At 40.6% G+C, this 16,652-nt stretch overlaps 1 protein-coding gene across 2 annotated transcripts in view; it reads left to right on the top strand.

Annotated features, from left to right (window-relative positions):
* The window catches only part of FLAD1 (flavin adenine dinucleotide synthetase 1), a 133,568-nt gene that overhangs the window by 53,716 nt on the left and 63,200 nt on the right, over nt 1-16,652 (top strand). For both annotated transcript variants that reach the window (XM_053703572.1, XM_053703562.1), the window contains exons 3-6: nt 1-47; nt 2,702-2,849; nt 2,942-3,040; nt 4,206-4,395. The exon at nt 1-47 is cut by the window's left edge and continues 713 nt beyond it. In XM_053703572.1, the coding sequence (XP_053559547.1) occupies nt 1-47; nt 2,702-2,849; nt 2,942-3,040; nt 4,206-4,395 (484 nt within the window). The remainder of the gene's footprint in view (nt 48-2,701; nt 2,850-2,941; nt 3,041-4,205; nt 4,396-16,652) is intronic.

Raw genomic sequence — 16,652 nt, 5'->3', positions numbered from 1 at the left:
CCCTGTATCACAGGCCGCAGCTGAGGTGTATCAGCTGGCACAATCAGGTATTGTACTTTTCTCTGGATACACTTGTTGAATACAACTTACTATGTACTTTATTGGCACAATGTGACAGCAACCTTTTTTTATAAGCTTGAAATGGAAATTTTTCCCTTGTTCACAAAGTTATAGGTGAAGTTCAGAATAATTCGGTTTTTTGCTCAGTATAAACGGCTATACAATTTCAGAACTGTGACCCCAGTGTGAAATCAGCTGCCATAGGGAATGTTGCCTTTAAAATGTACCTGGCTTTTTAGTATGGCAGCAGGCTAATGAGATAATACCAGGGCTATTGAGCCACCATTACAATCTGAGCCATGTGACGTAAAAATAAAAAATATATAATGCAGCTAAATCCATTCCAGTAATATGCTTTAGCATAGCAGAGGTACTGGGGAAAGTGAGTGGATTATTCAGTTTTCTCTGCAGAAAATGTTACCAGCCAAGTGGCATTATAAAGTAGCTGAGTGGGGTCAGTGTAATACTTTCTAATATTATAACATTTTCTGCTATCCACATGTATCTGTTTAAATGGATAGGAAAGTCAAAATTAAACTTGCTTGATTCAGTTAGAGCATGTCATTTTAAGACACCTTTAAATTCACTTCTATTTTCAAAAGTGCTTCGTTCTCTTAGTATCTTTTGTTGAAAAAGAATACACACATATCATACACCAGTGGGACCTGCTGCTAATTGGTGCCCGCAATGTGTCTCTTGTGATTGGCTAATTAGATGTTTTCAGCTAGCTGCCAGTAGTGCAGTGTTGTTCCTTCAGCAATGGATAATATGAGCATGAAGCAAATTTGATAAAAGAAGTAAATTGGAAACATTTGTAAAATTGTATATTCTATCTGAATCATAAAAGAAAATGTTTGGGTTTTCTATCCCTTTAATGATAAAATTAATACAAGCTCATTTTAGCTTAGTATTGGCTAAAATGTTAGCTGGATGGTTAGTAAAATCAGCCGTTTGTCCACCCATTAAAAGGTTTTGGGGAGAACACTGTTTTATATATATAACATGCTATAGTGAGTCCCAGATCTCTCCTTAGAGCAGCCTCTGGGTGTCCACAGCAATAGAAGACCAGTAGCATGAGTTCTACCATGCTTTTAAAAGGCTGTGTTTCTGGAACCTTTGCCATTAATTGCTGATATAACCATGCAAACATAAATGTATTAATTTATATTTTCCTTAAATGTAACTATCATTTTAACAGACTCATTAAAGGGACAGTCTTGTCAAAATTAAACTTTCATGATTCAGATAGTGCATGCAATTTTAAACAGCTTTCAAATAGACTTTTATCATTACATTTGCTTTGTTCCCTTGGTGGTATTTTTGAAAAGCTAAACCAAGGTAGGCTCAAACTGATTTCTAAGCTGCTGAAAATCGCCTTCTAACCTAAACATTTTGAAAGTTTTTCACAGTTAGACAGTACTAGTTCATGTGTGTCATATAGATAACATTGTGCTCGCTTCTGTGGAGTTATTTAGGAGTCTGCACTGATTGGCTAAACTGCATGTCTGTCAAAAGCACTGAGATAAGGGGACAGTCTGCAGGGCTTAGATACAAGGTAATCACAGAGGTAAAACATATATTAAAGGGACATGAAACCCAAAAAAATGTATTTCATGATTCAGATAGAGAATACTTTTTTAAACAACTTTCTAATTTACTTCTATTATCTAATCTGTTTCATTCTCTTATTGAAGGAGCAGCAATGCACTAATGGTTTCTAACTGAACACAATCACAATCAATATATATATGCAGCCACCAATCAACACCTAGAACCTAGGTTCTCTGCTGCTCCTGAGCTTGCCTAGATAAATCTTACAGCAAAAGATAACAAGAGAAGGAAGCAAATTAAACAATAGAAGTAAATTGGAAAGTTGTTTAAAATTGTATTCTCTATCTGATTCATGAAAGAAAATTTTGGGTTTCATGTCCCTTTAATGGATAGATAGGGATTATCTATCTTTTTAAACAATAACAGTTCTGGTTTAGACTTTTAAAGTAAATAATTAGCTTGGCAGTTTACATAACCCATACCTCAGAGTTACACAAGCAAGCTGGGTCCCCAAAAGCTGCTCTGTAAAAGCCCCTAGGTTAGGTGTAGAATATATTCTCAAAGAAAAAGACCTTGAGCAATTTTATACAGTTTCACCCACAGCTGCAGATAACACCCAGTATCAGGGGCAGAACTATAATTGGTGCAGCAGGTGCAGTGGCATCAGGGTCCAAGTGCTTGGGGGACCCATAGCAGCCAGTTTATACATAGGTATGTGCAGAATGTGTATAATCTTAATGCACGGGAGACTTCTATTAGTTCAGGTTCATCTATCTAATCTATATTTCTGTCTACCCATCTATGTATACTCAAAATCATTATACAGAGCAGCATGTATATAATTACTATTGCTTACCACTGAGTTACCTTTGGGGGGGGCTCAAAATTGTTTTTGCACCAGGACCCTCTGTTGAATATTTCCACTACTGCCCATTTTGTTATGGCATCATAATTATAAGATTGTTGAGTAGAGTATATAATTTTATAATTAAAAATATTTTCCAGTCCTATGCTTAAGAAGTGTGTTTACCTGACCCTAATTGCTTATATTGGTTAACAGTTAAAACGTTGTTCTTTTTTTACTGGGTAGGATCTGCCCTGGGAGAGAAGGTTGCTGCAGCGTTGCGAACCGTGGAGCAGGCTCTGGACCAGTACAGCCTAGACAAGATAAGTGTGGCATTTAATGGCGGTAAAGATTGTACTGCACTCTTGCACCTTTTCCATGCTGCTTTGCAGAGGTGAGTTTCTACTAATGCTTTAACTTCACTCAGTCATGGTTTTCACAAAAAAAGAATTTTCTCACAACTTATCCTTCATCTCCTTCCCTTAGGCGATACCCAGATTGCAAAGACAAGCTGCAGGCCCTTTATATCCGTATTGTATCTCCTTTTCAAGAAATGGAACAGTTCATGCAGGACACAACCAAACGGTGAGTGGGATTCTGCCAAAGACAGAAGCACTGCAGGGCACATGAGACAGTGCACGATGGTTGAGAGGGCTGTTATAGGGTATATGTAGAGGCAGTTGATGATCTTGGGGGGTTTCAGGGTACTGTGGGATGTTACGGATACCAGAGGTTGCTTTGTGAGATTACAAGGAGCTATGTGAAAAAAACAGTATGTTGTTTGATTTTATGTAAGTGCACGGAAAGGTTCCAAGGTGTTGTATAAGGTCATAGGATTCTGAGTGATGTTGCGGCCTGGGTGTGTAACTAAAACCTTTGAAGGCTGCATAAGAGTCTCAATTTAAAGATCTTTTTGTTTGATTAAACATCATTAAGGAATAATCTGTCTGACTAAACTTGCTACTTCATGCTAAAGAGACATTAAACACAAAATTTTCATTTTGTGATTTGGATATATTATACACATTTAAACAACTTTCCTATTTACTCCACTTATCTTATTTGCTCCATTCTCTTTGTATCCATTGTTGAAGGAGCAACAATGCACATCTGGCAACTATCTGAATGACAATGACAAGAGGTATATATATGCAGCCACCAATCAGCAGCTTCTGAGCCTTCCTAGGTATACGTTTCCACAAATTATATAAAACCCCCCCAGAAAAAAATGGTTTATAGAAATAATTTTGGAAGTTATTTATAACTGTATGCTCATCTATCTGAATCATGAAAGAACAGATTTGTGTTTCATGTCCCTTTAATACAGGTTGTGTGATAACGGAAGATGTGATATGAGGTTGGAAGATGTTCTGTAATATAAGACAGGGGTCTACAAATATGTTTACAATTTAGTAGCTAGTATGTATATTTGGGAGCTAGACAGTGGTATTTGTATATAAATATATGGAGAATAACCCAAAAATGTTAGGAGCCAGGGGTAAAATTCCAGGAGCCCGTTGCTACCAGACTTTGTTGAGCCCTGTCACAAGATGCTCCTTTTAGGTTGCAAGATATAGGGTGTGGTATCAGGGTACTCCATAAGTTCTCACATTACGTGGTTTTGTACAGTCTTGTATGAATTCACTGTATATTTGGTGTTTTCTGTGGTTCGGTGTATGTAACAGCAATGTTTAATATTCCAGTTTTGCAGGTTGCTGCCCTATACTGACTCTGGGTTCTCTCCTTGCAGTTACAGCCTCCATATTAATACTATTCAGGGGGACATTAAGCAGGCTCTAATGGATCTGAAGGCTGAGCAGCCTCAACTTGAGGCCATATTAATGGGAACACGCCGAAGTGATCCATACTCTCGCACCCTTACCCCAATGTGCCTAACAGACCCAGACTGGCCAAAGTACATGAGGGTCAACCCCCTACTGGTGAGTCTCTATTGTGCAAAAAAAACATTTTCTGGTTATTTTACATAACAATTCCCTCCAATATGTGTAATGTTCTGTTCCTGTTGTGTGTGATTTTCTCATTTTTACCATTTATAATGTGTAAGAGATATTATTATAGCATAGCATATTTTAATTTTTATACTTAGCATGTAAGCAAGGCCAATAGATCACTTCACGCAATAGTGTAATATAATTCTCTAGCACATTAGAGCATTTTGTGTTATTCCTTTATGCCCCTTTATGCTGATGTTTAAATGTAAGTTTAAACAATAAGTAATTGTATGTCTGTGTGCAGCCCATCCCTGCTCCCTGATTGAGCACTAATTCTTTCTAATGTGCCGATAGTCCACGAAATTCCTTCCTTGTGGGAATTCACTTCCTGGCCACCAAGAGGACTCAGAGGCACCCTACAACAAATCTTTAAATATGCCTCCCACTTCCCTTTCTCTCCCAGTAGTTCTTTGCCTCGTCAACTAGGAGCAGGCAGGAGGAGGTGTTTCAGTTTTTTTGAAGAATTAAAGGGATGTTAATCTCAGAATTTCTCAGAATTTCCCTTAATTGAAGAGAGGGCTTTAGGAGAGTACTGGCTGTGCAAAGTACATTTTCTTCTTGAAGTTGTGTCACAAGCCTGCCATGGTTGTCGCTGGGATAGTTCTGTGTACTCCCTTAATATATCCTCTGCTGTTACAGCACAGGATAGGGTAAGAACAGTGGAAGGGTCTCTATGCTTTCTCAGACCGCAAGCTCTTAATGGCTACACTTTTTGTGTATCATAGCCCATGTCTGCAGTACAGTCCCAAATGTTACTCTTGTTGGGTAATTAATAATCTGTACTTTAGCAAACATTACTGACATATTTGTGGACAATAGACTATAGGACAGGGTAGTCTTTTTATTCAAAAAGTTGGTTTGGGCTTTATTTTATTTCCCCTTGAACATTATTTTGTTTTGTGTGCATATATTTTTCCTATGTCATGTGTTAACTGTGGCGGTTGTTTGTCATTGCGACCGGTAAACTCGCTTTCATACCGCCAGCAGGTGCCACGTTTAAGACTCCATTCATTCTGCCTTTAGAAACTAATCTGAACTGGAGCTATAGTTTGTGGTGCAGGGAGCAGGGTGACTAAGCAAAATTAATCGGTCCGGTCGGTAGTGTGGGGTACGGTCTTTTTGCGCCTTTAGGGTTTTGCTGCGTCTTCTGCATGTTGTGGTATACAAACCACGATGTGCAGGAGGATTACTGTTCGCTGCGTCAAGCCTATACAGACTGGCATGTTAGATTGGCTAGATGAAATTAGTCCTAGGTACAAGGTGCTGTAATAAGGTAGGGCCTATGATGCATATTTTTCTCTTGCAAGGTGTATCCAGTCCACGGATTCATCCTTTACTTGTGGGATATTCTCATTCCCTACAGGAAGTGGCAAAGAGAGCACACAGCAGAGCTGTCCATATAGCTCCCCCTCTAGCTCCACCCCCCAGTCATTCTCTTTGCCGGCTCTAAGCACTAGGGTCTCTCTACGGGAGGGTAAAGTGAATGTGGTGTTAGAATTGTAGTTTTATATCTTCAATCAAAAGTTTGTTATTTTTAAATGAAATAATTTTTATTACCCACATTCCCAAACCCAAAACATCAGGGAAAATATATACATTAGATCCTGTAGGTACATCTAACAGTAGGAAATAATCAGTTCGTAGGAAATAGACATGTCCCGCTAGATTACTTCATAAAGCGAGGGAAGCCTCTAGTTGTAGAGGTTCCTCATAGTCTTTATGCATGATTTTCCAGATATCTGGCAGAGGTCAAATACCGATCAATAGCCATAAAATGAGCCATATCAGTCTCTATCGGTCCTTTCAACCTTCTTGTGGGGTGGGATTAGTTTTGTTTTAAAGTCTCCTGAGCTATATCATTGTCCAGTTGTCGATACAACATCTTCAAAAGGAGAATTGCAGGTATGGGGGGTAATATAATGAAAAAAAAAAACATTCAACTTTAACCAATCTCAGTAGCACTTTCTAAGAAATCTTGATTTTAACCAATCTGAGAATGGTCAGATATACATAACAAAAGTTAAAATAACACAAAAAGAATAACAAGTAACAATAATTGCACGAAATAAATGCAATGGTTGGTAAATCGGCATTGTACCTTATATCTCCAAGCTCATGGCTGAAAATCACGTGCCTCTCCAACCTTCCAACTAAGCTGTCTAGCCTTGTGTGTCCACTTCTGTCCTAACTTCATAACCTCTTATTAAGGCGCATCTATATTGCTTGCCCTCAGTTTCTCCTCTCTGCACTGCGGGTCAGTTTGTTATTATCCTCTAGTATCCAATAAAACCATATTTCTCCAACATTGGTGTGTCCGGTCCACGGCGTCATCCTTACTTGTGGGATATTCTCTTCCCCAACAGGAAATGGCAAAGTGTCCCAGCAAAGCTGGTCACATGATCCCTCCTAGGCTCCGCCCACCCCAGTCATTCTCTTTGCCGTTGCACAGACAACATCTCCACGGAGATGGTTAAGAGTTTTTTGGTGTTTAAATGTAGTTTTTATTCTTCTATCAAGTGTTTGTTATTTTAAAATAGTGCTGGTATGTACTATTTACTCTGAAACAGAAAAAGGATGAAGATTTCTGTTTGTAAGAGGAAGATGATTTTAGCAGAAGTTACTAAAATCGATTGCTGTTTCCACACAGGACTGTTGAGATGAAGTAACTTCAGTTGGGGGAAACAGTTAGCAGACTTTTCTGCTTAAGGTATGACTAGCCATATTTCTAACAAGACCATGTAATGCTGGAAGGCTGTCATTTCCCCTCATGGGGACCGGTAAGCCATTTTCTTAGTTAAACATAAAAGAATAAAGGGCTTCAAAAGGGCTTAAAAAACTGGTAGACATTTTTATGGGCTAAAACGATTGCTTTACTAGGCATATTATGCAGATTCTAACTATTAATGGTTATTATAATCTTGGGGATTGTTTAGAAAAACGGCAGGCACTGTGTTGGACACCTTTTTCAGATGGGGGCCTTTTCTAGTTATAGACAGAGCCTCATTTTCGCGCCACTAATGCGCAGTTGTTTTTGGAGAGCAAGGCATGCAGATGCATGTGTGAGGAGCTAAGAATCACTGAAAAAGCTTATAGAAGGCATCATTTGGTATCGTATTCCCCTCTGGGCTTGGTTGGGTCTCAGCAAAGCATATAGCTGGGACTGTATAGGGGTTCCGTTATTTTAAGGGTTAAAGCTCTGAAATTTGGTGTGCAATACTTTTAATGCTTTAAGACACTGTGGTGAAATTTTGGTGAATTTTGAACAATTCCTTCATACTTTTTCACATATTCAGTAATAAAGTGTTTTCAGTTTGAAATTTAAAGTGACAGTAACGGTTTTATTTTAAAACGTTTTTTGTGCTTTGTTGACAAGTTTAAGCCTGTTTAACATGTCTGTACCATCAAATAAGCTATGTTCTATATGTATGAAAGCCAATGTGTCTCCCCATTTAAATTTATGTGATAATTGTGCCATAGCGTCCAAACAAAGTAAGGACAGTAATGCCACAGATAATGATTTTGCCCAAGATGATTCCTCAAATGAGGGGAGTAAACATGATACTACATCATCCCCTTCTGTGTCTACACCAGTTTTGCCCACACAAGAGGCCCCTAGTACATCTAGTGCGCCAATACTTATTACCATGCAACAATTAACGGCTGTAATGGATAACTCTATAGCAAATATTTTATCCAAAATGCCTACTTATCAGAGAAAGTGCGATTGCTCTGTTTTAAACACTGAAGAGCAAGAGGACGCTGATGATAATTGTTCTGTCATACCCTCACACCAATCTGAAGGGGCCATGAGGGAGGTTTTGTCTGAGGGAGAAATTTCAGATTCAGGAAAGATTTCTCATCAAGCTGAATCTGATGTTGTGACTTTTAAATTTAAATTAGAACATCTCCGCGCACTGCTTAAGGAGGTATTATCTACTCTGGATGATTGTGACAATTTGGTCATTCCAGAGAAGTTATGTAAGATGGACAAGTTCCTAGAGGTTCCGGTGCCCCCCGACGCTTTTCCTATACCCAAGCGGGTGGCGGACATAGTAAATAAAGAGTGGGAAAGGCCCGGCATACCTTTTGTCCCCCCCCCCTATATTTAAGAAATTATTTCCTATAGTCGACCCCAGAAAGGACTTATGGCAGACAGTCCCCAAGGTCGAGGGGGCGGTTTCTACTCTAAACAAACGCACTACTATTCCTATCGAAGATAGTTGTGCTTTCAAAGATCCTATGGATAATAAATTAGAGGGTTTGCTTAAAAGGATTTTTGTTCAGCAAGGTTACCTTCTACAACCAATTTCATGCATTGTTCCTGTCACTACGGCAGCGTGTTTCTGGTTCGAGGAACTAGAAAAGTCGCTCAATAAAGAATCTTCGTATGAGGAGGTTATGGACAGAGTTCAAGCACTTAAATTGGCTAACTCTTTTATTTTAGATGCCGCTTTGCAATTAGCTAGATTAGCGGCGAAAAATTCAGGGTTTGCTATCGTGGCGCGCAGAGAGCTTTGGCTAAAGTCTTGGTCAGCGGATGTGTCTTCCAAGACAAAATTGCTTAACATTCCTTTCAAGGGTAAAACATTATTTGGACCTGATTTGAAAGAGATTATTTCAGACATCACTAGGGGAAAGGGCCACGCCCTCCCACAGGATAGGTCTTTTAAGGCTAAAAATAAGCCTAATTTTCGTCCCTTTCGCAGAAACGGACCAGCCTCTAATTCTACATCCTCTAAGCAAGAGGGTAATACTTCACAACCCAAACCAGCCTGGAGACCAATGCAAGGCTGGAACAAGGGTAAGCAGGCCAAGAAGCCTACCACTGCTACCAAAACAGCATGAAGGGATGGCCCCCGATCTGGGACCGGATCTGGTGGGGGGCAGACTTTCTCTCTTTGCTCAGGTTTGGGCAAGAGATGTTCAGGATCCTTGGGCGCTAGAAATAGTTTCTCAAGGTTATCTCCTGGAATTCAAGGAACTACCCCCAAGGGGAAGGTTCCACAGGTCTCAATTATCTTCAAACCAAATAAAAAGACAGGCATTCTTACATTGTGTAGAAGACCTGTTAAAGATGGGAGTGATTCATCCAGTTCCAATAAGAGAACAAGGGATGGGTTTTTATTCCAACCTGTTCATAGTTCCCAAAAAAGAGGGAACATTCAGACCAATTTTGGATCTCAAGATCCTAAACAAATTTCTCAAGGTTCCATCGTTCAAAATGGAAACTATTCGAACGATCCTACCTACTATCCAGGAAAATCAATTTATGACTACCGTGGATTTAAAGGATGCGTACCTACATATTCCTATCCACAAGGAACATCATCAGTTCCTAAGGTTCGCTTTTCTGGACAAGCATTACCAGTTTGTGGCACTTCCATTCGGATTAGCCACTGCTCCAAGGATTTTCACAAAGGTACTAGGGTCCCTTCTAGCGGTTCTAAGACCAAGGGGCATTGCAGTAGTACCTTACTTGGACGACATCCTGATTCAAGCGTCGTCTCTGTCAAAAGCAAAGGCTCATACGGACATCGTCCTAGCCTTTCTCAGATCTCACGGATGGAAGGTGAACAAAGAAAAAAGTTCTCTGTCCCCGTCAACAAGAGTTCCCTTCTTGGGAACAATAATAGATTCCTTAGAAATGAGGATTTTTCTGACAGAGGTCAGAAAATCAAAAATTCTAAGCTCTTGTCAAGTACTTCATTCTGTTCTTCGTCCTTCCATAGCGCAGTGCATGGAAGTAATAGGATTGATGGTTGCAGCAATGGACATAGTTCCTTTTGCACGAATTCATCTAAGACCATTACAACTGTGCATGCTCAGACAGTGGAATGGGGATTATACAGACTTGTCTCCGACGATTCAAGTAGATCAAAAGACCAGAGATTCACTCCGTTGGTGGCTGACCCTGGACAATCTGTCACAGGGAATGAGCTTCCGCAGACCAGAGTGGGTCATTGTCACGACCGACGCCAGCCTGGTGGGCTGGGGCGCGGTCTGGGAACCCCTAAAAGCTCAGGGTCTATGGTCTCGGGAAGAATCTCTTCTCCCGATAAACATTCTGGAACTGAGAGCGATATTCAATGCTCTCAAAGCTTGGCCTCAACTAGCAAAGGCCAAATTCATAAGGTTTCAATCAGACAACATGACGACTGTTGCATATATCAATCATCAGGGGGGAACAAGGAGTTCCCTGGCGATGGAAGAAGTGACCAAAATAATTCAATGGGCGGAGGATCACTCCTGCCACTTGTCTGCAATCCACATCCCAGGAGTGGAAAATTGGGAAGCGGATTTTCTGAGTCGTCAGACATTCCATCCGGGGGAGTGGGAACTCCATCCGGAAATCTTTGCCCAAATAACTCAATTATGGGGCATTCCAGACGAGATCTGATGGCGTCTCGTCAGAACTTCAAGGTTCCTTGCTACGGGTCCAGATCCAGGGATCCCAAGGCGACTCTAGTAGATGCACTAGTAGCACCTTGGACCTTCAACCTAGCTTATGTATTCCCACCGTTTCCTCTCATTCCCAGGCTGGTAGCCAGGATCAATCAGGAGAGGGCTTCGGTGATCTTGATAGCTCCTGCGTGGCCACGCAGGACTTGGTATGCAGACCTGGTGAATATGTCATCGGCTCCACCATGGAAGCTACCTTTGAGACAGGACCTTCTTGTTCAAGGTCCATTCGAACATCCGAATCTGGTTTCCCTCCAGCTGACGGCTTGGAGATTGAACGCTTGATTTTATCAAAGCGTGGGTTTTCAGATTCTGTAATAGATACTCTGATTCAGGCTAGAAAGCCTGTAACTAGAAAAATTTACCATAAAATATGGAAAAAATATATCTGTTGGTGTGAATCCAAAGGATTGCCATGGAACAAGATAAAGATTCCTAAGATTCTATCCTTTCTACAAGAAGGTTTGGAGAAAGGATTATCTGCAAGTTCTCTTAAGGGACAGATTTCTGCTTTATCTGTCTTACTACACAAACGACTGGCAGCTATGCCAGATGTTCAAGCTTTTGTTCAGGCTCTGGTTAGGATCAAGCCTGTTTACAGACCTTTGACTCCTCCCTGGAGTTTAAATCTAGTTCTTTCAGTTCTTCAAGGGGTTCCGTTTGAACCCTTACATTCCGTAGATATTAAGTTACTATCTTGGAAAGTTTTGTTTTTGGTTGCAATCTCTTCTGCTAGAAGAGTTTCAGAGTTATCTGCTCTGCAGTGTTCTCCTCCTTATCTGGTGTTCCATGCAGATAAGGTGGTTTTGCGTACTAAGCCTGGTTTTCTTCCTAAAGTTGTTTCTAACAAAAATATTAACCAGGAGATAGTTGTACCTTCTTTGTGTCCGAATCCAGTTTCAAAGAAGGAGCGTTTATTACACAATTTGGACGTTGTCCGTGCTCTAAAATTCTATTTAGAGGCTACTAAAGATTTCAGACAAACATCATCCTTGTTTGTTGTTTATTCTGGTAAAAGGAGAGGTCAAAAAGGGACTTCTACCTCTCTTTCCTTTTGGCTTAAAAGCATTATCCGTTTGGCTTATGAGACTGCCGGACGGCAGCCTCCTGAACGAATCATAGCTCACTCCACTAGGGCTGTGGCTTCCACATGGGCCTTCAAGAACGAGGCTTCTGTTGACCAGATATGTAAGGCAGCGACTTGGTCTTCACTGCACACTTTTGCCAAATTTTACAAATTTGATACTTTTTCTTCTTCGGAGGCTATTTTTGGGAGAAAGGTTTTGCAAGCTGTGGTGCCTTCCGTTTAGGTGACCTGATTTGCTCCCTCCCTTCATCCGTGTCCTAAAGCTTTGGTATTGGTTCCTACAAGTAAGGATGACGCCGTGGACCGGACACACCAATGTTGGAGAAAACAGAATTTATGCTTACCTGATAAATTACTTTCTCCAACGGTGTGTCCGGTCCACGGCCCGCCCTGGTTTTTTTAATCAGGTCTGATGAATTATTTTCTCTAACTACAGTCACCACGGTATCATATGATTTCTCCTATATATATTTCCTCCTGTCTGTCGGTCGAATGACTGGGGTGGGCGGAGCCTAGGAGGGATCATGTGACCAGCTTTGCTGGGACTCTTTGCCATTTCCTGTTGGGGAAGAGAATATCCCACAAGTAAGGATGACGCCGTGGACCGGACACACCGTTGGTGAAAGTAATTTATCAGGTAAGCATAAATTCTGTTTTTTTGAAATGTGGATTCTGTGTCCTGAATGAATGCTGCTGACTCATATATTTTATAAACCAATTGGATTTTAGTCAAAACTTCTGACCAGGAAGGAATTTCTGTTTTCCAGTACTTAGCTATAACTGTTCTCGTGGTGGTGCATAGAATTCTAATAAAGGTGTTAATGTCTTTGTGTAGTTTGGGAATACCTTCGTGGAGTAGTGCTTGAGCAGGGGTAAGATGAAATTGTTCTCCCAGGACCTTCCCTAGCAGTAAAGATAATTCTCGCCATATCCTTTTAACTTTGGGGCATTCCCACCACATATGTATATAGGATCCTATAGTTTTACAGCCCCTATAACAAAAGTTAGAACTCTCCTTCCCCATATGGGCTGTCTTTACTGGGGTCAGATACCATCTAAAGGAAGTCTTTATAACATTTTCCCTCAAGTCAGCGCTAATAAGGCCTTTACTGGCTTGGTGTAATATCTCATCCCATTTATTCAACTCATATTCTTTGTCTATGTCTGTTTCCCATTTTAGCTTATTGTATTCTTAGAGCGTGTTCTCATTTCTTGTATGAAGGTATATAATCTAGAGATTGCTTTTTTAGGTCTAGTCATTGCCGTACATAGTTGCTCAAGAACAGTTTGTCGGTTCTGTGTCGGGTGTTTCGTTGTGTGTGTACGTATAGCTGAGGTTATCTGGAGATATAGGAACCAGTGCAGAGGGATAGGGTCTAGTTTCTGCCGTAACTGGGTGAAGGTCAGCAGCGCGCCCTGTGAGTAAAGGTCCGCCACCCTGTACAACCCTTTGTTTTCCCATTTTTGGATCTGTTTTTTAAACTCTTCACTAATGATATACTTTAGAGATATTATTTTTGAATGTGAGAAAATAATTTTCTCTGATTGTTTCGATGATGGCCATTGCTGTTTGGTGATTAGTGTGGTTTTGTTCCTATAGCTATCCTGTCCAATGAATAGGTCCTTGCACCAGAGAATGCCATCCGGTGTCTCCTGACCTGTCATCTCCGCCTCTAGGGCAGGCCAGAGAATATCTACTTGTTGTCTGCCAATTATTGAGTCTTGTGCCAGTCTAGCAGCTTTGTAGTAGTCCAGTAAATTGGGGGCGCCCACCCCTCCCAACTGTCTGTGTTTATTTACAATTTGATGTGGAATTCTCGGGTGTCTATTGTCTCGCAAGAACCTATTTATATCTTTCTGCAGATTATCTATGTCTGTGACATTAATTTTAATTGGAAGCACTCTAAACAGGTAAAGTATCCTTGGTAGGATCGTCATTTTAATAGCAGAGAGCCTCCCATACCAAGAAAAACCCATCTTTCTCCATTTCCCTAGGTCAGATCTAATTGTTTTGAGCAGGGGGGTGTAGTTTGTTTCGTATAATTTTGAGGAATGTGATCTCAATTTTATTCCTAGATATTTTAGTCCTTCTGGGACCCACCGAAAGTCAAAATTCGCCTCTATCAATTTAATAGTGTGTTTTGGGATAGAACTGGGAAGTGCCTCAAATTTATCTGCGTTGATTTTATAACCTGAAATCTGAGAGAATAAATGAATCGCTTGGTATACATAGGGCAAAGTATGGAGTGGTTTCGAGATAGTAAGTAGCACGTCCTCTGCGAACAAGGTGATCTTGGGGTGTATGCCCCCAACCTCCAGACCCACTATGTCAGCAGAGTTACGTATGTAAGCAGCTAGTGGCTCTATGCAGATTGCAAAGATCAGGGGGGAAAGTGGGCAGCCTTGTCTCGTACCGTTCAGAATAGATATGTTACTCGATTGGTGTCCTATTGCTCTGACATAAGCTGTTGGTGTCGAGTACAGGCCTATAATGGCCTTCAAAAAATTGCCTTCAAAACCTAATTCCGAAAGCAGGGTTAGCATATACTTCCAATCCACCCTATCAAATGCCTTCTCCGCATCCAGTGATAGGATCAGAGAAGGCACTTTTCGGTCGTGTAGGAAATCTATCACCGATATCATCTTTCTAATGTTGTCTGGGGCTTCCCTATCCTTAATAAATCCGACCTGGTCTGGATGAATGATGTGGGGTAAGATGTGTTTCAGTCTATTGGCCAAGATTTTTGTGACTATTTTGATGTCCTGATTGATCAGGGATATGGGCCTGTAACTGCTGCAAAAACTAGGATTTTCCCCCTGTTTTGGTATAACCACAATCTTAGCTCTAAGAAGGTCAGTAGGTATCTTGCCCCCTTCCATTATATGATTTGCAAACACCACTAAGTGTGGAACCAGAGCCTCGCGAAACGCCTTGTAGTATTCCCCTGGAAAACCATCAGGTCCCGGGGCTTTACCAGGCTTGAGGTCTTTTATAGCTGAGATCACCTCAGCTCTTGTAATCTTGGCATTTAGGGTAGCCCTAGCTTCATCATCTATCGGTGTCAATTTAGCTTTTTGCAAGAAGGAGTCAAAAATTGCCTTTGTCGTGAGATTATGGACCACTTTTGTGCCATCATATAACTGACTGTAAAATTGGGAGAATGTGTCAACAATTTCCTGAGGATGTGTGGTTGTGTGACCAGTTGGTGTTTGGATGTGTGGTATTGAGAGAGAATGGCATTCATCCCTGATTTTCTTCGCCAGGTATTTGTCAGGCTTATTGGCAAAGACAAAGTAATTTGCTTTCAATCTGTGCGCAGCTTTTACAGATTGTTCATTTAATATGGATTGTAACGTTTGTCTCTTGCCAATCAGCTCATTCAGTGTAGCTTTAGAACCATTCAATTTGTGTAGCTTTTCAAGAGAGGTAATTTCAATATTTAAATGTGAAATGAGAGCCTCTCTCTTCTTTTTATATAGTGTTTTTTCTTTTATTAGTATACCTCTTACTACTGCCTTATGTGCTGCCCAGGGTGTAATAGGGTCATCCGTAGAATTTACATTGATCTGCCAGTACTCTTTTAAATTATTTAGGATTCTATCTTTAATAAGTGGGTCTTTGGTACAGAATGAGTCATACGTCCATGTCTTTGTCTGTTTTGGGTCTGAAAGATCACCTAAGGTGAGCATTGTCAAGGAGTGGTCGGACCACACACATGGGTGAATGTCTATAGAGCGTACTACTGGTTGCAAAATCTGACTGGTAAACACATAATCTATTTTAGAGTAGCTGTCATGGGCCGATGAATAATAGGTGGTGCTCCCCTCCCCTCCATTTAGGTGCTTCCAGGTATCTTGTAGTGTGTGTTGACCTAATACCTCCTGTATGTTTCTAGCCATTACTCTTTGCCTTTGTTTTTTCCTAGACTGCTGAGAGAGTGTTTGTTTAGTCAACGCCTGGAGGTCGATGTTAAAATCCCCTGCTAATATTATTCTTAGTCTAGACCAACCTGTTAACAAATTAGATAGGGTGTTAAAAAACTTATCTTGTTGCTCATTGGGGGCATATATATTACATAGGAGAATCTCAACATTCCCTATCTGTCCAAATACCAATAGGTATCTGCCCTCTTTATCTGATATGGTCTCCTTGTGGACAAATGGCACTGTGGAATGTATTAAGATAGAGACCCCTCTCTTTTTTGAGTCTAACACTGAATGAAACTGCATTGGGTAATCTCTAGCCCAATATTTGGGGATAGTATTTTTAAAAAAATGAGTTTCCTGAAGGCAGATAATATTAGCCTTTAGCCTTCTGTAATTTGACATAGCTGTCCTTCTCTTAATATCTGTGTTTAATCCTCTCGTATTGTGCAAGATCAAGACTATCTTAGGTAAGGACATTCCACTGGGTAAAATAAATCTGCATACTATATCTACTTGGAAACAGCAGCCAACTCCTGATCTCTACCGGACTAAGTGTATTACTCTCTTTTCTCTGGGTTAGTGAATCTAGCTGCCTTTCCAGGGCCCAACCGTCCTGTAGTAGGTCTTCCCTTAGTGAACTTATACTAGTCCTACATTTTTTCGTGCATTGAGGTGGTAAAAACATATAACAAAACAATAACAATAACAGTTG

This window comes from Bombina bombina, chromosome 1 (genome assembly GCF_027579735.1).
Source record: "Bombina bombina isolate aBomBom1 chromosome 1, aBomBom1.pri, whole genome shotgun sequence".
In the NCBI taxonomy this organism is placed as follows: Eukaryota; Metazoa; Chordata; class Amphibia; order Anura; family Bombinatoridae; genus Bombina; species Bombina bombina.
Note: the sequence above shows the minus strand (reverse complement) of the source record. Positions and strands in the feature narration are given on the sequence as shown.